The following is a 24,357-nucleotide window of genomic DNA, read 5'->3' as shown; positions in this document are numbered from 1 at the left end:
TTAGATATACTTTTTGCTGCGATTTTTCTATTTCTGCAAAAATTTTTGCTAAAATATAAAGAAATTATGTGAACCTAACCTGGTGTATTTTATGGGAGTGGTTATACTACACGTGAGTGCCAGACTATTATCGCATTGTAAGGAGATGGACATACTGCCCACGTTCTCACTTAAAGACATGTGTAATGTTGCAATGTGTAATGTGTATTGTGATATGCGTTATTAGTGACAATGTTGTATTTTGCCTGACAGTAGGGAGAGTTAGGGTTACTGTTTGGGACTAGCCCTGAATGGGAGGGGATACATTGAAGAGACAGAGACAGTTTCCTGTCAGGTGATCAGATAGTGTCCAACATGCAGTAGAGGCAGACCTATTATCTGACCAGCGAGAAAAGTCATATGAAGTGGGTGTCCCCGACGTGACTGGAGACCGAAGAAACGGATAGCGAGATCCAGGAAAGAGGCAAGAGAAAGTGCGAGTGATTTACCAGAGACGTGATCTTGGGCAAGAGGCTTAATGGGATGGTCCAGAGTTCGCAAGGAGGTAATGGGACGGAACAAAGCAGGATACATGAGATGAAGAGAGTGACCAAGACGGTCGATCCAAGGCGTCGGTCAGCTGAGAATCTGAGTAACGGCCATAGTGGCCAAGTTACTCCCCTTAAAGGGGAAAAAGGGGAGTCAAGGGTTGAAGTACAGGACTCTCACTTACTGACAGTAGTTTTGTTGTTGGGCACAAGAGAAGTTCCTTAAGTATTGTGCTGGGTGGTGGTGAAGACAGAGGACTAAGTAGGGAAGGATAGAGAAAATGTATATGAAGGTATTCCATGTATTAAGAGAAACGTTCTTGAAGTTATGCACCCGCTATCTGTTGTATAGTATTCCCACCAAGTTGGGATGTAAAAGACAATTCCTTGCAAAGTGGTGGTCTTCCTCATTGAACCTTTCAATATCTGGTCCTGGCCAACCGAAGTCACCGGCATCATGCAGCCTGCAAGGGCGTGACACCCTTGTAGACAAGGTCCAAACACCTAACCAGGACACTCAACTTCATGTAGCATGCCGGGGCATGGAAGACGCCCCGGTACCTCACCCACGGCTACCACCCCGCACCACTTTACAGGATTAAAGTGTATCTTGTGGATGGTAAGGAAGCCATGATTTTTAATGCCCGGTTTGTGAGCACCAAATTGCTTTGAGTCCCCTTTAATAATGTTTCACTGCGGTTTTTAAATATTCTTGCATCCCCCTATTCTGCCGCTGATTTGCCTGCTGAGTAATTATCTTGTGTGAGCCTGGAGAGGCTGCCGGCTGATGTGTCCTTTCTGCAATGTATGGGTGCAGTGAATTTCCTCTGCCTCATTTCACTGCCTCTCTCTCTCTCTGCTGCTGTAAAGGAAAGCAATAATTACTTTTTAATAATCCTATTTACTTTTAAACGCTGCCTTAATTAATGTACTGTAGTATATCTCTTTGTTCCATATGTGTGATGTCTCCATGAAATGGTCTTTTTTGATCCTCAGAAAATCATAATCGGTTCTCCTCAATATGTCTTTCAGTGCAGTTAACGCAACGTAATTTGGGTCCAAAGGGGGGCAATTACTTCTTAAAGGGGAGATTTTGGAAAGAAAAAAAGATCTCTCGGACTCCCAGAAGAGTTGGCAACTGTTTAGGGCATAAAAAATCCTTCAGGAACCCTTGGAAAGAAGAGCTCCACCCAACATTTTTCATTGACATGATGCCGAGTCTTGGCGGACAATAGGGGTGTAGTTATGCAAACTTAGCGGTGAGCTTCGAGCGCCACAATTAATGAACACCAGAACTAAAGTTGGAAAAGTTGGTGAAGAGGTTGTAGCTTCATCTTGGCCCTGGAGAATAATGGGGCAGGACAGGTCCTTTCTTTTGCCTAATTTTATGAACCCTGTATGAGGGGCTATGTTACTGATTTTATGTATTTAGACCCTAGAATAAATATTGGAGCATGATTCCACCTGAGACAAGACTTCTACCCAACCGTAGACCCAAAGAACTTGGTTCTTGGTGGGTAATTTCTTGCATTTTTGTGATTACCTGCCACGAATGGAGCAATGTACTATAAATGAAAGGGGTTATCCAATTTTTGAAAAAAATGTATAAAAACAGCTGCCAATGTTATGAAATAAGAATATAAATACTACTCATCCACCACTGTCCTCTCACTATTCTAAATCACTATTCAAAATCACTATGGCTGCTGCATTCCCTACCTTGGCTTTTATACTGGATCTGATAATTCTTCCTGATTGACTGTGTTAGTCCATCTGATGTGATAACTTCAAGGCATTATGACGAATAGTTGTGCAACACGTTACTGTCTATAGTATTTGTCCAATATTTCATGGCTTTTGACATGTCCCCTGGGCCATGGGGTACTCAGTAGCCAGGTCGGTCGGTGCTGGGGGATGTCACGGTGGCAGTGACCCGGTCTGTGACCCAGGGCAGTCAATTAAAGGGAAAGTTAAAGGGAATAAAGTTTTTAGGATAATAAGGTTGGTGACGCCACCTGTGGTATGCGGCTATATGGAGCCGCCGCTGAGGTGCAGATCCACTGGAGCTGATAGTGACGCAGCAGAGTTGGTTCAGCTCTCCACAGGCAGAGCTAAGCTCCAGGGCAAGATATAGGGATTTTATGAGGTAGCTGTTGTCGGTGCAGTGTAGTGCAGGGCTGGTGGTGCAGTAATGAGTCAAGGATACAGTGGGGTGCAGTCTTCAAGCTTTACTCACAGTTCAAGGCAGTTCCAGGTTACCGCTGCAGCCGGTAATGACCGCCCATGTCGTCCTGTGTCCACCGGGGTAGGGATCCAGCAATCTCTCATGTACCTCAGGAGCACTTAATTGGGACCCCAATACCTTTCCCGGTCGTCTCAGTGCGCTGGCTCTCACCCTCCTGCCCTGGGCCTCGCAATCAGTGTCCCAAGCCAGTGGCCTCGGGCCTTGTTGGGCGACGTGCTCTCAGTCCCCTGGAACCTATGCAGCCGCCTTTTCGGCAAGATGATTGTGGATTTTGGCTGCAACACCTTGAAAATGCTGCAGCCTCTGGTTGGCTAGTTGAGCCTGGTTGTTCTCCACTAGTTTGGGGCCGGTCCCCTTCTTTGGCCTGATCCCTCCATGTCAGCGTGAATTTGGGCGCACGGGTGGCCTCTGCACTCGCCGTGCCCCTGGGATCCCCTCTGTCTCTCCTCGAGCCCTTCTCACTGCTCCTCTCTTCTCTCTCCACTCTCCTCCTGGGCCTCTTTCACTAGGCCTGACTCTTCTCTCAACTCCTCTGAGCAAAACTCTCTCTAGAACCTTCCACTCTCTCTTTTATACTCCTACCCTCTGTGCTCCACTGATCTACTTCCTCTACCCATACCTACTACATGGTTCCCCTTCTCTTGGTCCCCCCCCCTTCCAGCCAGGGACAGGGCTCAGCAGTGAACAAGTGCATCTTGCACTGCCCGCTGGTCTGGAATGGTGTAGTGTTGGATGCAGGTGTGTGGGTCCCGGGTAGTACTCCCTCCTTACCTGAGAGTGGGGTACCACACCTCTGGGTGAGATGCAGTACCTCTGTGGCGACTGGACCCGCAGGGGCGCAACACTTTCTTTTCCTATCATTATTGCTGAGCTGTGATCTCTGAAATCCTCTCATTATTCTAAATTACTATGGCTGCTGCATTCCCTACCTTGGCTTTTATACTGGCTTTGATAGTCCTTCCTGATTAACTGTGCCAGTCCACGCGATGTGATATCTGCAAGTTATTATTGGGATGCCCACGAGGCTGCGTCTGACATCATCTGGCTGATGCAATCTTCTGCAAAAAATGTAAACTGGGGCGGGCAATTTGCACAAATTTTCTAAAATTTTTATCCAAATTAAATTTGCATCGAATCAATTTGCTCATCTCTAGCCACTACATAGAATACAGAGCAGGAACACCATTGTGTAAATCCGATGAAGCTTCAAACAGCTTCTAAGTGGGGACGCCGGACCCTCTGAAATTATTTCAAGTACCCCAGTGTCCAGTTTGGTACTCTGTAGCCTCCAAGCCAACGCAGAGTTCGCTTTGGCTCCAGCAGTTCTCTTCCTGGGCATGTCAAGACGTCATGACCTGATTAAAGTTATATCTCTTATAAGTGTATATATGCTCGGAGGGCTACGAAGGGGTCCGCAAATTGTCTCCTCCATTGCAAAAATATCCTCCGACCTGCGTCTTCTCTATCGCTTGGCTCAGTAACCATCGCTTGGATCACATCAAGTCTAAAGCCTATTCAGCGACTTCCTTTCATCCGGATATTTTGCACCTCTATAGAACCCGCCAACCAAAAAGCGTAAGATCTATAAAAAGATTATAAAGACAAAAGCGCTACAAAACAGCAAAATGAATGCTCTAATAGAATCAGCAGTTTTGCCCTAGAAGGCCAGGTGCAGGCAATGTAATGAGCTTGTATAGTAACTCCACACATATGTAAATTGGTTAACTGTAATGTAGCCTCGTTATATGCTTCGATTGACCACCACAAGGGACAGGAGGCAATTACAGCGTTCCTGGAAAGGAACAATTGGGAATAGTCATGTTCATTTCATGAGCGCTCCCTTTCATATTACAACCACTAGATTTCTGCCTAACAATACTTTCCGTCTTTGAAGTGGTTATAGGATTAAAAAAAGAGACTGTTTTATTCCAGAAATAGTGCCACTCTTGTCCGTAGGTTATATACGGTATTGCAACTTTGCCACATATGTCTGAGCTGTAATACCAGCCATGAACAAGAGAGGCGCTGTTTTTTTTTTTTGGGGGGGGGGGGGTAACCATCTTTTTCTATTCTTGTATAATCCCTTTGTTATTTAAATATTAATGTTAACATAAATTATTCCTCATTTTCGTCTTGTGATTAATTATTAATTATGAAGTTCTATTTATTTTTACAAACTTTCTGCCGTCTGCAATAAACCGTCAATGAAAATAACTCAAACGACTAATATAACAAGTGGTTTCTCCAAATTCAGCACAAAATGTCACTTTTCCTGACTACTGCAGTCTCAGGATTATTTACCCCTACATGAAAAGTGTCTTTAGTACTTAGTAGAGAACCTCTGGCTGTTATGACCTGCTGCAGATGTGATGCATAGCCAGGGAACCAGCTTCTGGCAGCGTTCCTGAGGAGCATTAGCCCATTCCTCATGGATAATGGCTTCCGAGTCACTAAAATTCTTGGGTTGTCAGAAGAGTGGTCCAAAAAGTTTAGAGGAGAGATCATTGCTTTGTACCTATTGTATATTTTCCTTATTTGTGCAGTTACTGAATGCTCCTAGAGATACAGATGGAAGCAAAGTTCACAAGTTCAAAGTTACAGGAACATTGGCTACACTACCTGGACAGAGGAAAATGTCACCGACTGCCACCAGACTCCCAAAGAGGCAGGTGGTCAAAAACAATCAATTAACTGCAGAAAGATTTGGTGCCCGCAGGGATGGAGATATCAGTTTGCACAATAAGGTGTATGCTAAATGCTGAAGGTCTCCATGCCCTAAGACGTACACCCTACTGACCCAAAAGTACAAGAAAATCTGGCTCCAATATGCTCATAACCATACAAATAAAACGTTTTTGGGGCTATAGATCAGCGGTATTTCTGGAGGAGAAAGAATGAAGCATATGCTGAAAGGAATACCCTACCTACAGTAGAGCATGGCGATGGCTCGGTGATCTCTACAGTGAAATATGGTGGTGAGTCATTGATGCCTACAATGAAGCATGGCGGTGACTTTGTGATGTCTACAGTAAAGCATGGCTGGCAGTGGCTCAGAGACACCTACAGTGAATCATGGCTGGGTGTTTCGATGATGCCTACAGTGAAGCATGGCCAGGGCTTCATAATGACTACAGTGAAGCATTGTAGGGGCTTGATGATGCCTAGAGTGAAACATGGTGAGGGCTCGGTGATGCCTACAGTGAAGCATGCTGGTGGCTCGGTGATGACTTCAGAGAAGCATGACGGTGGCTCATTGATGCCTACAGTAAACCATGGTGGTGGCTTGGTGATGTCTACAGTGAATCATGGCAGTGGCTTGGTGTTGTCTACAGTGAAGCATGGCAGGGCTTGGTGATGCCTACAGTGAAGAATGGTGGAGGCTTGGTGATGTCTACAGTGAAGCATAGTGGGAGCTTGATGATATCTAGAGTAAAGGATGGCGTAGGCTCAATGATGCCTACAGTGAAGCATGGCCGGGGTTCCATAATGACTACAGTGAAGCATTGTAGGGGCTTGGTGATGCCTACAGTGAAACATGGTGGGGGTTCGGTGATGCCTACAGTGAAGCATGGTGGGGGTTCAGTGATGCCTACAGTGAATCATGGTGGTGGCTTGGTGATGTCAACAGTGAATCATGGCGGTGGTTTGGTGATGTCTATAGTGAAGCATGGTGGAGTCTTAGCCTACAGTGAAGAATGGTGGAGGCTTTGTGATGTCTACAGTGAAACATAGTGGGAGCTCGATGATGTCTAGAGTAAAGGATGGTGATGCCTACAGTGAAGCATGGGGGTGGCTTAGTGATGTCTACAGTGATGCATGGCGGAGTCTTAGTGATGTCTACAGTAAAGTATGGCAGGGGCTTCTTGATGTTAACAGAGATGCATGGTTGCAGCTTGGTAATGCTGACAGTGATGCATGGCGGGGGCTTAGTGATGTTTACATTGAAGCATGGGGGGTCTTAGTGATGTCTACAGTGAAGCATGGGGGTGGCTTAGTGATGTCTTCAGTGATGCATGACAGAGTCTTAGCAATGTCTACAGTGAAGTATGGCAGGGGCTTCTTGATGTCTACCGATATGCATGGTGGGGGCTTGGTAATGCCTACAGTAATGCATGGCGGGGACTTAGTGATGTCTACAGTGAAGCATGGGAGTGGTTTAGTGATGTCTACAGTGATGCTTGGCGGAGTCTTAGTAATGCCTATAGTGAAGCATGGCAGAGGCTTCTTGATGTCTACCGACATGTATGATGGGGGCTTGGTAATGCCAACAGTGATGCATGGCGGGCACTTAGTGATGTTTACAGTGAAGTATGGGAGTGGCTTAGTGATGTCTACATTGAAATTCTTACATGTTTATATTGTTATTATTATTACTTTATTATATTTTGTTCAATATTATTGAAGCCTGCAATTGAATCACAAACTCTTTAAAAATATTTTCTCTAAGACTCCATGTCAACACTGCCTGCCCCTGTGTATTTCTAAAGGGATAGTGACCAGAAAATAATCATTTAGTAAGAAGCCAGCATTTAAAGTTCTAACACTAAACTGTAAGGAAACCAGAAGTTTTATTATTCGGGGCGACAAATAAATATTTGCCAATTTGTGGAGATCCTGAAGGTGATTATAAGATGTTTTCATAACCATGCTCCCATATTAATGGTCTTACCAATTTCATGCCACTCTTTCAGCCCCCCTAAATGTGCATCTGAACGCCAAAGTTCCTTCCAATGAGAAAGCAACAGGAATCCTTGGGGAAAGCGCCACTTTTCAGACTGTGCTGGTAAATGGGAGTCTGGAAGGTTTCCCCATGGTTTTATAGCAAATCACAAACTCAGCTCTGCTACATGTGCACCTGATCACCTCTGCGCCTGCTGTGAAATGTAAGGCAGAAATAAAAATCATCCTGTAAGGGCGACAGCGGTGGAATCAGTGACCTGGAACGCTCCATCCATCAGATGCTCAATGGGATACATCTAATATATTGTATAATACGGCGTTAATGACATCTCTCCAATGTCGAGAGCAGGAAGCGCCAGGCACGGGCCGGGGCATGGAGTATAAGATGTGTGTGACAGCAGGAGACTAGTGACAGGAGGAGCAGTATAAGATGTGTGACAGCAGGAGACTAGTGACAGGAGGAGCAGTATAAGATGTGTGACAGCAGGAGACTAGTGACAGGAGGAGCAGTATAAGATGTGTGACAGCAGGACACTAGTGACAGGAGGAGCAGTATACGATGTGTGTGACAGCAGGAGGCTAGTGACAGGAGGAGCAGTATAAGAAGGTGTGTGACAGCAGGAGACTAGTGACAGGAGGAGCAGTATAAGATGTGTGACAGCAGGAGACTAGTGACAGGAGGAGCAGTATAAGATGTGTGACAGCAGGAGACTAGTGACAGGAGGAGTAGTATAAGATGTGTGTGACAGCAGGAGACTAGTGGCAGGAGGAGCAGTATAAGATGTGTGACAGCAGGAGACTAGTGACAGAGGGAGCAGTATAAGATGTGTGACAGCAGGAGACTAGTGACAGGAGGAGCAGTATAAGATGTGTGACAGCAGGAGACTAGTGACAGGAGGAGCAGTATAAGATGTGTGACAGCAGGAGACTAGTGACTGGAAGAGCAGTATAAGAAGGTGTGTGACAGCAGGAGACTAGTGACAGGAGGAGCAGTATAAGAAGATGTGTGACAGCAGAAAACTAGTGACAGGAGGAGCAGTATAAGGTGTGTGACAGCAGGAGACTAGTGACAGCAGGAGCAGTATAAGATGTGTGACAGCAGGAGACTAGTTACAGAGGGAGCAGTATAAGAAGGTGTGTGACAGCAGGAGATTAGTGACAGGAGGAGCAGTATAAGAAGGTGTGTGACAGCAGGAGACTAGAGACATGAGGAGCGGTATAAGAAGATGTGTGACAGCAGGAGACTAGTGACAGGAGGAGCAGTATAAGATGTGTGACAGCAGGAGACTAGTGACAGGAAGAGCAGTATAAGAAGGTGTGTGACAGCAGGAGACTAGTGACAGGAGGAGCATATAAGAAGGTATATGACAGCAGGAGACTAGTGACAGGAGGAGCAGTATAAGAAGGTGTGTGACAGCAGGAGACTAGTGACAGAGGGCGCAGTATAAGATATGTGTGACAGCAGGAGACTAGTGACAGGAGGAGCAGTATAAGAAGGTGTGTGACAGCAGGAGACTAGTGACAGGAGGAGCAGTATAAGAAGGTGTGTGACAGCAGGAGACTAGTGACAGGAGGAGCAGTATAAGAAGGTGTGTGACAGCAGGAGACTAGTGACAGAGGGCGCAGTATAAGATATGTGTGACAGCAGGAAACTAGTGACAGGAGGAGCAGTATAAGAAGGTGTGTGACAGCAGGAGACTAGTGACAGGAGGAGCAGTATAAGATGTGTGTGACAGCAGGAGACTAGTGACAGGAGGAGCAGTATAAGAAGGTGTGTGACAGCAGGAGACTAGTGACAGGAGGAGCAGTATAAGAAGGTGTGTGACAGCAGTACAAGAAGATGTGTGACAGCAGGAGACTAGTGACATGAGGAACAGTATAAGAAGATGTGTGACAGCAGGAGACTAGTGACAAGAGGAGCAGTATAAGATGTGTGACTGCAGGAGACTAGTGACAGGAGGAGCAGTATAAGATGTGTGACTGCAGGAGACTAGTGACAGGAGGAGCAATATAAGATGTGTGACTGCAGGAGACTAGTGACAGGAGGATCAGTATAAGATGTGTGACAGCAGGAGACTAGTGACAGGAGGAGCAGTATAAGATGTATGACAGCAGGAGACTAGTGACAGGAGGAGCAGTATAAGATGTGTGACAGCAGGAGACTAGTGACAGGAGGAGCAGTATAAGATGTGTGACAGCAGGAGACTAGTGACAGGAGGAGCAGTATAAGATCTGTGACTGCAGGAGACTAGTGACAGGAGGAGCAGTATAAGAAGATGTGTGACAGCAGAAAACTAGTGACAGGAGGAGCAGTATAAGGTGTTTGACAGCAGGAGACTAGTGACAGGAGGAGCAGTATAAGATGTGTGACAGCAGGAGACTAGTTACAGAGGGAGCAGTATAAGAAGGTATGTGACAGCAGGAGATTAGTGACAGGAGGAGCAGTATAAGAAGGTGTGTGACAGCAGGAGACTAGAGACATGAGGAGCAGTATAAGAAGATGTGTGACAGCAGGAGACTAGTGACAGGAGGAGCAGTATAAGATGTGTGACAGCAGGAGACTAGTGACAGGAAGAGCAGTATAAGAAGGTGTGCGACAGCAGGAGACTAGTGACAGGAGGAGCATATAAGAAGGTATATGACAGCAGGAGACTAGTGACAGGAGGAGCAGTATAAGAAGGTGTGTGACAGCAGGAGACTAGTGACAGAGGGCGCAGTATAAGATATGTGTGACAGCAGGAGACTAGTGACAGGAGGAGCAGTATAAGAAGGTGTGTGACAGCAGGAGACTAGTGACAGAGGGCGCAGTATAAGATATGTGTGACAGCAGGAGACTAGTGACAGGAGGAGCAGTATAAGATGTGTGTGACAGCAGGAGACTAGTGACAGGAGGAGCAGTATAAGAAGGTGTGTGACAGCAGGAGACTAGTGACAGGAGGAGCAGTATAAGAAGGTGTGTGACAGCAGTACAAGAAGATGTGTGACAGCAGGAGACTAGTGACATGAGGAACAGTATAAGAAGATGTGTGACAGCAGGAGACTAGTGACAAGAGGAGCAGTATAAGATGTGTGACTGCAGGAGACTAGTGACAGGAGGAGCAGTATAAGATGTGTGACTGCAGGAGACTAGTGACAGGAGGAGCAATATAAGATGTGTGACTGCAGGAGACTAGTGACAGGAGGATCAGTATAAGATGTGTGACAGCAGGAGACTAGTGACAGGAGGAGCAGTATAAGATGTATGACAGCAGGAGACTAGTGACAGGAGGAGCAGTATAAGATGTGTGACAGCAGGAGACTAGTGACAGGAGGAGCAGTATAAGATGTGTGACAGCAGGAGACTAGTGACAGGAGGAGCAGTATAAGATGTGTGACAGCAGGACACTAGTGACAGGAGGAGCAGTATACGATGTGTGTGACAGCAGGAGGCTAGTGACAGGAGGAGCAGTATAAGAAGGTGTGTGACAGCAGGAGACTAGTGACAGGAGGAGCAGTATAAGATGTGTGACAGCAGGAGACTAGTGACAGGAGGAGCAGTATAAGATGTGTGACAGCAGGAGACTAGTGACAGGAGGAGTAGTATAAGATGTGTGTGACAGCAGGAGACTAGTGGCAGGAGGAGCAGTATAAGATGTGTGACAGCAGGAGACTAGTGACAGAGGGAGCAGTATAAGATGTGTGACAGCAGGAGACTAGTGACAGGAGGAGCAGTATAAGATGTGTGACAGCAGGAGACTAGTGACAGGAGGAGCAGTATAAGATGTGTGACAGCAGGAGACTAGTGACTGGAAGAGCAGTATAAGAAGGTGTGTGACAGCAGGAGACTAGTGACAGGAGGAGCAGTATAAGAAGATGTGTGACAGCAGAAAACTAGTGACAGGAGGAGCAGTATAAGGTGTGTGACAGCAGGAGACTAGTGACAGCAGGAGCAGTATAAGATGTGTGACAGCAGGAGACTAGTTACAGAGGGAGCAGTATAAGAAGGTGTGTGACAGCAGGAGATTAGTGACAGGAGGAGCAGTATAAGAAGGTGTGTGACAGCAGGAGACTAGAGACATGAGGAGCGGTATAAGAAGATGTGTGACAGCAGGAGACTAGTGACAGGAGGAGCAGTATAAGATGTGTGACAGCAGGAGACTAGTGACAGGAAGAGCAGTATAAGAAGGTGTGTGACAGCAGGAGACTAGTGACAGGAGGAGCATATAAGAAGGTATATGACAGCAGGAGACTAGTGACAGGAGGAGCAGTATAAGAAGGTGTGTGACAGCAGGAGACTAGTGACAGACGGCGCAGTATAAGATATGTGTGACAGCAGGAGACTAGTGACAGGAGGAGCAGTATAAGAAGGTGTGTGACAGCAGGAGACTAGTGACAGGAGGAGCAGTATAAGAAGGTGTGTGACAGCAGGAGACTAGTGACAGGAGGAGCAGTATAAGAAGGTGTGTGACAGCAGGAGACTAGTGACAGAGGGCGCAGTATAAGATATGTGTGACAGCAGGAAACTAGTGACAGGAGGAGCAGTATAAGAAGGTGTGTGACAGCAGGAGACTAGTGACAGGAGGAGCAGTATAAGATGTGTGTGACAGCAGGAGACTAGTGACAGGAGGAGCAGTATAAGAAGGTGTGTGACAGCAGGAGACTAGTGACAGGAGGAGCAGTATAAGAAGGTGTGTGACAGCAGTACAAGAAGATGTGTGACAGCAGGAGACTAGTGACATGAGGAACAGTATAAGAAGATGTGTGACAGCAGGAGACTAGTGACAAGAGGAGCAGTATAAGATGTGTGACTGCAGGAGACTAGTGACAGGAGGAGCAGTATAAGATGTGTGACTGCAGGAGACTAGTGACAGGAGGAGCAATATAAGATGTGTGACTGCAGGAGACTAGTGACAGGAGGATCAGTATAAGATGTGTGACAGCAGGAGACTAGTGACAGGAGGAGCAGTATAAGATGTATGACAGCAGGAGACTAGTGACAGGAGGAGCAGTATAAGATGTGTGACAGCAGGAGACTAGTGACAGGAGGAGCAGTATAAGATGTGTGACAGCAGGAGACTAGTGACAGGAGGAGCAGTATAAGATCTGTGACTGCAGGAGACTAGTGACAGGAGGAGCAGTATAAGAAGATGTGTGACAGCAGAAAACTAGTGACAGGAGGAGCAGTATAAGGTGTTTGACAGCAGGAGACTAGTGACAGGAGGAGCAGTATAAGATGTGTGACAGCAGGAGACTAGTTACAGAGGGAGCAGTATAAGAAGGTATGTGACAGCAGGAGATTAGTGACAGGAGGAGCAGTATAAGAAGGTGTGTGACAGCAGGAGACTAGAGACATGAGGAGCAGTATAAGAAGATGTGTGACAGCAGGAGACTAGTGACAGGAGGAGCAGTATAAGATGTGTGACAGCAGGAGACTAGTGACAGGAAGAGCAGTATAAGAAGGTGTGCGACAGCAGGAGACTAGTGACAGGAGGAGCATATAAGAAGGTATATGACAGCAGGAGACTAGTGACAGGAGGAGCAGTATAAGAAGGTGTGTGACAGCAGGAGACTAGTGACAGAGGGCGCAGTATAAGATATGTGTGACAGCAGGAGACTAGTGACAGGAGGAGCAGTATAAGATGTGTGTGACAGCAGGAGACTAGTGACAGGAGGAGCAGTATAAGAAGGTGTGTGACAGCAGGAGACTAGTGACAGGAGGAGCAGTATAAGAAGGTGTGTGACAGCAGTACAAGAAGATGTGTGACAGCAGGAGACTAGTGACATGAGGAACAGTATAAGAAGATGTGTGACAGCAGGAGACTAGTGACAAGAGGAGCAGTATAAGATGTGTGACTGCAGGAGACTAGTGACAGGAGGAGCAGTATAAGATGTGTGACTGCAGGAGACTAGTGACAGGAGGAGCAATATAAGATGTGTGACTGCAGGAGACTAGTGACAGGAGGATCAGTATAAGATGTGTGACAGCAGGAGACTAGTGACAGGAGGAGCAGTATAAGATGTATGACAGCAGGAGACTAGTGACAGGAGGAGCAGTATAAGATGTGTGACAGCAGGAGACTAGTGACAGGAGGAGCAGTATAAGATGTGTGACAGCAGGAGACCAGTGACAGGAAGAGCAGTATAAGAAGGTGTGTGACAGCAGGAGACTAGTGACAGGAGGAGCATATAAGAAGGTATATGACAGCAGGAGACTAGTGACAGGAGGAGCAGTATAAGAAGGTGTGTGACAGCAGGAGACTAGTGACAGAGGGCGCAGTATAAGATATGTGTGACAGCAGGAGACTAGTGACAGGAGGAGCAGTATAAGATGTGTGTGACAGCAGGAGACTAGTGACAGGAGGAGCAGTATAAGAAGGTGTGTGACAGCAGGAGACTAGTGACAGGAGGAGCAGTATAAGAAGGTGTGTGACAGCAGTACAAGAAGATGTGTGACAGCAGGAGACTAGTGACATGAGGAACAGTATAAGAAGATGTGTGACAGCAGGAGACTAGTGACAAGAGGAGCAGTATAAGATGTGTGACTGCAGGAGACTAGTGACAGGAGGAGCAGTATAAGATGTGTGACTGCAGGAGACTAGTGACAGGAGGAGCAATATAAGATGTGTGACTGCAGGAGACTAGTGACAGGAGGAGCAATATAAGATGTGTGACTGCAGGAGACTAGTTACAGGAGGATCAGTATAAGATGTGTGACAGCAGGAGACTAGTGACAGGAGGAGCAGTATAAGATGTATGACAGCAGGAGACTAGTGACAGCAGGAGCAGTATAAGATGTGTGACAGCAGGAGACTAGTGACAGGAGGAGCAGTATAAGATGTGTGACAGCAGGAGACTAGTGACAGGAGGAGCAGTATAAGATCTGTGACAGCAGGAGACTAGTGACAGGAGGAGCAGTATAAGAAGATGTGTGACAGCAGAAAACTAGTGACAGGAGGAGCAGTATAAGGTGTGTGACAGCAGGAGACTAGTGACAGGAGGAGCAGTATAAGATGTGTGACAGCAGGAGACTAGTTACAGAGGGAGCAGTATAAGAAGGTGTGTGACAGCAGGAGATTAGTGACAGGAGGAGCAGTATAAGAAGGTGTGTGACAGCAGGAGACTAGAGACATGAGGAGCAGTATAAGAAGATGTGTGACAGCAGGAGACTAGTGACAGGAGGAGCAGTATAAGATGTGTGACAGCAGGAGACTAGTGACAGGAAGAGCAGTATAAGAAGGTGTGTGACAGCAGGAGACTAGTGACAGGAGGAGCAGTATAAGAAGGTGTGTGACAGCAGGAGACTAGTGACAGAGGGCGCAGTATAAGATATGTGTGACAGCAGAAGACTAGTGACAGGAGGAGCAGTATAAGATGTGTGTGACAGCAGGAGACTATTGACAGGAGGAGCAGTATAAGAAGGTGTGTGACAGCAGGAGACTAGTGACAGGAGGAGCAGTATAAGAAGGTGTGTGACAGCAGTACAAGAAGATGTGTGACAGCAGGAGACTAGTGACATGAGGAACAGTATAAGAAGATGTGTGACAGCAGGAGACTAGTGACAAGAGGAGCATTATAAGATGTGTGACTGCAGGAGACTAGTGACAGGAGGAGCAGTATAAGATGTGTGACTGCAGGAGACTAGTGACAGGAGGAGCAATATAAGATGTGTGACTGCAGGAGACTAGTGACAGGAGGATCAGTATAAGATGTGTGACAGCAGGAGACTAGTGACAGGAGGAGCAGTATAAGATGTGTGACAGCAGGAGACTAGTGACAGGAGGAGCAGTATAAGATCTGTGACAGCAGGAGACTAGTGACAGGAGGAGCAGTATAAGATGTGTGACAGCAGGAGACTAGTGACAGGAGGAGCAGTATAAGATGTGTGACAACAGGAGATTAGTGACAGGAGGAGCAGTATAAGAAGGTGTGTGACAGCAGGAGACTAGTGAAAGGAGGAGCAGTATAAGAAGGTGTGTGACAGCAGGAGACTAGTGACAGGAGGAGCAGTATAAGAAGGTGTGTGACAGCAGGAGACTAGTGACAGGAGGAGCAGTATAAGATGTGTGACAGCAGGAGACTAGTGACTGGAGGAGCAGTATAAGATGTGTGACAGCAGGAGACTAGTGACAGGAGGAGCAGTATAAGATGTGTGACAGCAGAAAACTAGTGACAGGAGAAGCAATATAAGAAGGTGTGTGACCGCAGGGGACTAGTGACAGGAGGAGCAGTATAAGATGTGTGACAGCAGGAGACTAGTGACAGAGGGAGCAGTATAAGAAGGTGTGTGACAGCAGGAGACTAGTGACAGGAGGAGCAGTATAAGAAGGTGTGTGACAGCAGGAGACTAGTGACTGGAGGAGCAGTATAAGATGTGTCACAGCAGAAAACTAGTGACAGGAGGAGCAGTATAAGAAGGTGTGTGACAGCAGGAGACTAGTGACAGGAGGAGCAGTATAAGATGTGAGACAGCAGGAGACTAGTGACAGGAGGAGCAGTATAAGAAGGTGTATGACAGCAGGAGACTAGTGACAGGAGGAGCAGTATACGATGTGTGTGACAGCAGAGGACTAGTGACAGGAGGAGCAGTATAAGAAGGTGTGTGACAGCAGGAGACTAGTGACAGGAGGAGCAGTATAAGATGTGTGTGACAGCAGAGGACTAGTGACAGGAGGAGCAGTATAAGGTGTGTCTGATATTTGTGTGAATTTTTTATTAGTTTTTTTCTTTCCGGCGAGTACAGAGTGAACTTTAAAGAGCAAAAAGGAAATAAATGTCAGTTTTCCACATGTTTCTTTCCTGTTAGGAGCACAATGTGGCGGTAACATCAGCTGTACCTTGTGGCTGTGATACGTGGTCGTCTAGCAGGGACGGAGCTGGGGTGTGTGCAGCGTCTCACCCGATTTTTGTTTTTTATTTTTTCTTGTTTTGCCTTTATTTTTTTCAGGAGATATCTGGTACATGACGCCTCATCAGGAGGAGCCCCGAGAGCCGATCACAAATATTACTCCATAAACCAGAAGTGACTGGAGCCCGCCATAAACATTTTTCCTCCACCTCCCTGTATCGTTTCCCGTCATGGAGACCCTTATCCCACCATTTGTCGCTGAATTAATAATGAAGCCCTGCTGCTGATTTACTGGCCCCGGCGCCTTGTACTGGGGTCTCTGGTTCGGGGCTGTTTCTGTCCGTTTCCTCCAGTTTTCTCTGCAGGATAATTGGCTTCCTATAAAATTGTCCCCAGTGGGAAATCTGGAGATAGGGAGGAAAATTATCTGCCAGGAGGACAGGGGAGAAGGACTGACGACACCACTGCACCATAACAGCAGAAAAACACCATAAAGAGGTGTATAATGAGGTTCTGCAGCAGCTGAGGTGTATGATGAGGTTCTGCAGCAGCTGAGGTGTATTATGAGGTTCTGCAGCAGCTGAGGTGTATTATGAGATTCTGCAGCAGCTGAGGTGTATTATGAGGTTCTGCAGCAGCTGAGGTGTATAATGAGGTTCTGCAGCAGCTGAGGTGTATAATGAGGTTCTGCAGCATCTGAGGTGTATTATGATGTTCTGCAGCATCTGAGGTGTATTATGAGGTTCTGCAGCATCTGAGGTGTATTATGATGTTCTGCAGCAGCTGCGGTGTATTATGATGTTCTGCAGCAGCTGAGGTGTATTATGATGTTCTGCAGCAGTTGAGGTGTATTATGATGTTCTGCAGCAGCTGAGGTGTATTATGAGGTTCTGCAGCAGCTGCGGTGTATTATAAGGTTCTGCAGCAGCTGAGGTGTATTATGATGTTCTGCAGCAGCTGAGGTGAATTATGATGTTCTGCAGCAGCTGAGGTGTATTATGAGGTTCTCCACCAGCCAAGGTGTATTATGAGGTTCTGCAGCAGCTGAGGTGTATTATGATGTTCTGCAGCAGCTGAGGTCTATAATGAGGTTCTGCAGCAGCTGAGGTGTATTAATGAGGTTCCGCAGCGGCTGAGGTGTATTATGAGGTTCTGCAGCAGCTGAGGTGTATTATGAGGTTCTGCAGCAGCTGAGGTGCATTATGATGTTCTATAGCAGCTGAGGTGTATTATGAGGTTCTGCAGCAGCTGAGGTGTATTATGAGGTTCTGCAGCAGCTGAGGTGTATTATGAGGTTCTGTGGCATCTTCAGCACAGATCTGTAGAATCTACGGCACAGCAGCTGAAGAACATCTTTTTTAAAGAATAATTTAAAATGCATAGAAAAAGGAACTACCTGCAAAATAAATCTCTGAATAACCCAAACTAATGGGATCCGCTGCATCTATGTAGCGCCCCCTATCCATTTAGAACGGTATGAGGCATGGAGCTTAGATCTCCTAAACCGTCAGGATGGATGGCAATTATGGCAGAACCGTCATAAAAAATGAATGGAGGGGGAATGGGAGGAAGCTAAAATCCACGGCCCCCATTGCTTTTAGCTGAATACATTCTTACCTCCTTCTCGCCACAGATATGGCTGACGGTAGATGCAGAGGCCGGGCTGCTCGAGGGTCCTAGTACGGAGACCACCCCTTTAGGTAAGATTTGACACACTGTCGGAAAAAGAAAAAAAAAATAAACAAAATCAGCAAAATTAAGACCAAATCACTGACACTTGCCGCATCTCCCTTCTTTTACCCCCTTCTCCCATTTCGATCATCATCTCTGAGTGCCTCCATCAGTATCGGCAGTAATGGCAGCCTGTCCATTATATTCACCTCATTAGTTTCCCCTCGCTTTTTATTCCTTTTCCTCGTTGGTTATTGAACATTCATTTCCTGCAGCCGTGGCTTTACATTATGGAGGGTGCCCCCTCTGATTAAATACAGGGGTCCGGGTCATATTTGATAATTGTGTCCCCTGCATTCTCTCCTCGGCTCACCCGTCTCCATCGTCTTCTACAACCCGACTCTCGGCAAACACCGCTCCGGACAGAACACACTCATTAGGGCTTAATTTACACAGTGAGGGACATTTATTTCGTCATTTAAGGAAATGCTAATTGTATGGAAAAAAAATGGTAAAAGTCGCTGCCGGCACCGCACTTATAAATTCTGTCACCGCAGCATTTTGTAAAAGGGTTTTTCGTTAGGCCAAACAGAGGGATGTCTCGCTCCTGATCCCTTGTTTTAGTGTAATTGAATTGTTGTAATTGTTAAACCTCTAATCGCTGCCTTACGAGTCGAGTCACAGCGCAGCGATCTGCGGTATTTTACTGCAGGTTGTAGTCGGCGCCGGGTCACACGTTCTAGTATGGACCCCAATCCAAAATCTTCAGCAAACTGCACACAATCTGCCTGGGATGCAAGGCTAAGGGATTTTTGTGACCTGATTTGTATGCATAGTGGATAAGCATCCATGCCGTGGAAAAAAAAACCCATCACTGGGAAGTATGTTCTCCATAATTTCGCCCTCAAAAAACACAATCCTCATGCAGAGCTGAGAGTCAGACAAAAATTCCCAAATGTTCCGGTAGTTGCCATCCAATTCGCTACTGAGGACTGCATGAACCTCCTGACAAATCTAGCTCTGCTGCAATGCTGGATAATTCTGCTAAACCACTGGTCAGTGCTGCCCTGGACCTCATGGCAAACCCAGCTTTGCTTCAACACTAGGCAACTCTGCTATACCTCTGGCCAGTTCTGCTTTGGACCTTCTGACAAACCCAGCTCTGCTACAACACTAGATAACTCTGCTATACCTTTGGTCAGTTCTGCTTTTGGACCTTGTGACAAACCCAGCTCTACTAAAAACTTGGAAACTCTGCTATACCTCGGGCCAGTTCTGCTTTTGACCTTGTGACAAACCCAGCTCTACTACAACACTAGGTAACTCTGCTATACCTCTGGTCAGTGCTGCCCTGGACCTTATGACAAACCCAGCTCTACTACAACACTAGGTAACTCTGCTATACCTCTGGTCAGTGCTGCCCTGGACCTTATGACAAACCCAGCTGTTTCAATACTAGGTAACTCTGCAATACCTCTGGCCAGTTCTGCTTTGGACCTTGTGACAAACCCAGCTCTGCTACAACACTGAGAACATCAGCTATAATTGTAGCTAGTTCAGTTTTGGAACTCGCGACAAATCCAGCAATACTGGTTAACCATGCTATACTACTAGTCCGTTCTGTCTTAGACCTTGTGACAAACCCAGCTCAGCTACAACACAGGGTAACTCTGCTATACTGCTGGCAAGTTCTAGGTTAGACCTTGTGACAAACCCAGCTCAGTTACAACACTGGGCAGTTTTGGCTTAGACCTTGTGACAAACCCAGCTCTGCTACAACATTGGGTAACTGTTAAACCGCCGGGCAATTCTGCCTTGACCTTGTGACAAACCCAGCTGAGCTTCAACTGTGTGTAACTCAGCAAAATACTGTTGGCCAGTTCTAGGTTAGACCTTGTGACAAACCCAGCTCTGCTACAACACTAGACAGCTCTGCTATACATCTGGCCAGTTCTACCTTAGATCTTGTGACTAACCCAGCTCAGCTATACTGGTAACTCTGATAATTCTGCTATACTGCTGGCCAGTTCTGATTAAGACCTTGTGACAAACACAGCTCTGCTACAAAGCTGGGTAACTCGGCCTTACCTCTGAAAGTTCTGCATTGGACTCAAACAACAGCTTAGCTCCTCTATATCAACACTACTGACCTTAAAGGGATATTCCATTTACAAACAGTTATCCATGGGACAGGTGTTAGCTACTAGATCTGTGGGGTACATACGCGGAGACCCCCATTCTTCGTCTTTGAGAACCGTACCCCGCTATCTCCAACAGTTCCATGGCTCATGTGCATCAGTGGGATCTCAGAAGTCCGACCCCATTTCTTATTAACCATTAGTTAAACAGTTAGCACGTACAGTTTAACTTATTTTCAGACCATTAAAAGTGCGGAAACCATCAACATGTGGGTTGGAGAATAATGACAGTTCTCAATATTTTTTTTTAGTATAATTCACTAATTAATAAATGAAGATTTACACAAAATAACTTATGCATTAAGAAATTCTGAAGTAAATGGTTAAAGGGCTTTTCCTACAATAATGAAAGCTTCTTTAAAGTAAAATGCCCCAAGGAATCCCTGTTCTCTTAAAGCAATCTGCAGGAATCAGCTATTTGTATGCATACAGAAGGGGTTGTCCTCTTATACCAGCCACTTAACCACATGAATGGAAGCTGTGGGCAGCCACTGCATAGGAAAATGAATGGGCGTCCATGTGCTCCATATTCGTAGCAAGTTTGTCAGATAGAGTAAAGCCGTCTCTATGATGTCCATTTGCTCTAATCGGGCACATGAACCCGGTAATCCAGTTTGAAGAATGTCTTTATTGAGCTCAGCTGCAGAGCTATTGTGCCAAATACTCTAAAAGCCAATTATGAACAATACACCCTCATGCACTCAAGGTACTGAGAATAGACAAACAGGAAGAATAAATTATCTATAAATATCAGCTTAGTAATGGTTTTCATTCGGCAACTAGCAATTTTCTGATCAAAGCAAGAATACAAAATAAAAGACAAGCTACCAAATTCTGAAGATCCATTGATAATATTGAAAATGTGTATATGAGGACTGTCTGCTCAAAAGAGTCATCCAACATGTTTGATTTACCAGGAGAGATAACATGGGTGCTGAGGTTAAAAGTGGTTGCTCACACTGTTGTCCACCATGTCCGTCTGATCTAATACTGGAGATACCAGTGGGGCTGAAATAAGAAGAGGCTGCTCACACTGCTGTCCGTCCTCTCTATCTGATCTAATACTAGACAGGTGCTAAGGTAAGAAGAGGCTGCTCACACTGCTGTCCACCATGTCCATCTCATCTAATACTGGAGATGCCAGGTGCTAAGATAAGAACAGACTGTTCATGCTGCTGTCCACTCTGTCTCTCTGACCTAATACTAAAGATACAAGGGGTGCTAAGGTAAAAAGAGGCTATTCACACTGCTGTCCACCCTGACTGTCTGATCTAATACTGGAGATACTAGGGGTGTTAAGGTAAGAAGAGGCTGATCACACTGCTGTCCACCCTGTCTTATTTTATACTGGAGATAACAGAGGTGCTTAGGTAAGAAGAGGTTGTTCACACTGCAGTCCACCATGTCTATCTGATCTGATACTGGAGATACCAGGAGAGCTGGGGTAAGACGAGGCTGCTCACACTGCTGTCCACCCTCTCTGTCTGATCTAATACTGGAGATACCAGGGAGGCTAAGGTAAGAAGAGGCTGCTGCTGTCCACCGTGTCAATCTGATCTAATGCTGGAGATAACAGGGGTGCTGAGGTAAGAAAAGGTCGTTTCCACTGCAGTCCACCATGTCTATCTGATCTGATACTTGAGATACCAGGTGCTGAGGTAAAAATAGGCTACTCACACTGCTGTGCACCCTGTTTATCTGATCTAATACTGTAGATACCAGGAGTACCGGGGTAAGAAGAGGCTGCTCACACTGCTGTCCACCCTGTCTATCTGATCTAATACTGGAGACATCAGGTGAGCTGCTCAAACTGTTGTTCACTCTAAGAAAAGGCTGTTCAAACTGTTGTTCACCCTGACAATCTGACCTAATACTGGAGATACCAGGTGTGCCAAAGTAAGAAGAGGCTGCTCACACTGCTCTCCACCCTGTCTATCTGATCTAATACTGGGGATACTAGAAGAGCTGTGGTAGGATGAGGCTACTCACACTGCTGTCCAACCTGTCTGTCTGTTCTAATACTGGAGATACCAAGGTTGCTAAGGTAAGAAGATGCTGCTCACACTGCTGTCCACCTTGTCTACCTGATTTAATGGAGGAGGAGAAATTGATCCTATTTTTAGTGGCAGATCCTTTGTTATTTATATGTAAGTTATCAGATGACTGCTGAGATGTGATCTCTATAAAACAGGAAAGGTTAATGAGACTCAGGGTGAAAACTGCAATATTTCAGAATTTTTAATATAGTGATACAGAAAAAAGTAAATAACCAAATGTGCTTTAAAATGTGGTTAAACAATAGTTATGTAGTTTTCTGATGACAAAATCCCTTTCAGCTTTTTGAAAGCAGTAACCTGGAAAAACATTGCTAATATACCCCCCTTCTACCTCACAGGGAATTTTATATTGATTTTTCATTGCAAAAGTGTTAAAAGGTATGCAAACCATTTCTAAAACAAGTTAAAGCCCTCATGACTTCAATTGGTAAAGTAATGGTGAAAGCTACTTAACTCTGCAGGCAGCAGTACCCCCCATTATTTTTGTAGGCCTCGGTATAAATCGCTTTACTGATCTTTGTATTGACTTTTTCTATAATTATACATATCATCCAATTCCTTCTCACACTCAAAAAAAAACATACCGGCAGGGAAGCGAGTCTCAGAAAAAGGCAATGCACAATGAAGGGTGTGCTGTAAACACTGTTATATAGGAAATGTGGTAATAAAAAGACTGTCATCTATAATGCATGGCGACCAGCAGGAACCAAAACGCGTGGAGTTTAACACAAAATGCATCGCTTTCATTCCCTAGAATTTGGGATTAAACATTGCTTTCGGTCCAATCGGGATATTTTATGGTGGTGATTGTTAAACTGCAGAAGAAGAAAGAAAAAGAGAAAGAATTCTTGTTTTTTTTTCAGTTCTAATAAAACAAAAAAGTGTTAATTTTTCGAAAAATTGTATTTGCTGGTATTTTGAGCACCTGTTTTTGTTCATGACATAATTTAAAAATGAAGAAAAGCAAATGTACTGTATATATAAATTGGGGGCTTTTGATTGTGCACAAACACTTAGACTTGTAGGCAGGCTTGGACTGGCCCCCTGGAGAACAGGAGAATCCTCCGGTGGGCCCCCTCTTATATGAGCAGTACTTAGCACAATACTTGAATCACTATGTAAAGACAAAGGCAGCTTCTTATTCATTTATCAATCTATCCAGTTCATTGTTATATTAATTTGTGATTGAGGATAATGTCACATTGGCATGTAGCTGAAAAGTGGGGCCCTGGAGTTGGTTACTGGTGGGTCCTTGGCATCTGAGTCCGACACTGCTTATAGGTCACCAGAAAACAGAAACAATGGAGTCATAGATCAATACAATGCCCCAATTCCCCAGAGTCATGGCTAGGTTTTCCTTCACTGGAGGCAAGAACATTCTCTTAGTCTTTTATCTAAATATTCTGGCCAAGGAAGAGTGGCTTGTTAGCGCCTCCAGTCCTCCTGGGTGCACCGTAGGATCCATCCATTTAAGCCCTGCCCCCTACTAATGCCCAACATGCCACCAAAGTGTCTACTTATGAGCTTGGTTTTTCTAAATCCCATCCTGTTGTCCCAATTGTCCCTTCAACTGTCACAAGAACACATTTCCCACCAAGCCCTACTAGACCCCTGTCTGAAGCCCACTTTGACCCAAAGCAGCGAAGAACACTACTACAACCCACAGCTAACCATCATAGCACTTCTTGGGTGCCTCTTTCGTCAACTAGGCCCTGCAACGTCATGATCTCACATTATAAGGGACATCAGGGTATTTTGCTCAAAGCCTAGTGACTAACAAGTGCCTAGGATGCCGGGCCGAGAAGTGAAGACTTTCCTGGTCTGGAGTACGACTGTAGACTGGAGGCCAGTGTAGAGAAATATTGATGTTTCTGCTCAACTCCAGTGCCTTGGAATTTTGTGGATGAAGGGACTCAGGTGTGTAGGCACAGAAAAGGATGTAGTTTAGGTGGGGTTTTGGAAAAGGCTTTATCTTATCTACCAGGCTTTGGGATACCAAGAATCTAAAGTGGACGCACGTGTGTATTTAACAATCCACCAGGACACTAAGGGAGATCGCCAGAACAAAATGACTGTTCAAGCTAATCATAGACGTTCGGTGCCCCCTTGGTGTGGCCGTGCAGTTCATTGCATCTTGCCACCTAAGTATTTTACA

The 24,357-nt window shown here is 45.7% G+C and overlaps 1 protein-coding gene across 1 annotated transcript in view; it reads right to left on the bottom strand.

Moving 5' to 3' along the window:
• Window positions 1–24,357, bottom strand: part of GRIK5 (glutamate ionotropic receptor kainate type subunit 5) — a 378,627-nt gene that overhangs the window by 119,623 nt on the left and 234,647 nt on the right. Inside the window, exon 4 of the mRNA XM_073655889.1 lies at window positions 17,894–17,991. Within this exon, the coding sequence (XP_073511990.1) occupies window positions 17,894–17,991 (98 nt within the window). The remainder of the gene's footprint in view (window positions 1–17,893; window positions 17,992–24,357) is intronic.

This window comes from Phyllobates terribilis, unplaced genomic scaffold (assembly GCF_046119375.1).
Source record: "Phyllobates terribilis strain yellow unplaced genomic scaffold, ASM4611937v1 Scaffold_12__6_contigs__length_324123572, whole genome shotgun sequence".
Taxonomy (NCBI): domain Eukaryota; kingdom Metazoa; phylum Chordata; class Amphibia; order Anura; family Dendrobatidae; genus Phyllobates; species Phyllobates terribilis.
Note: the sequence above shows the minus strand (reverse complement) of the source record. Positions and strands in the feature narration are given on the sequence as shown.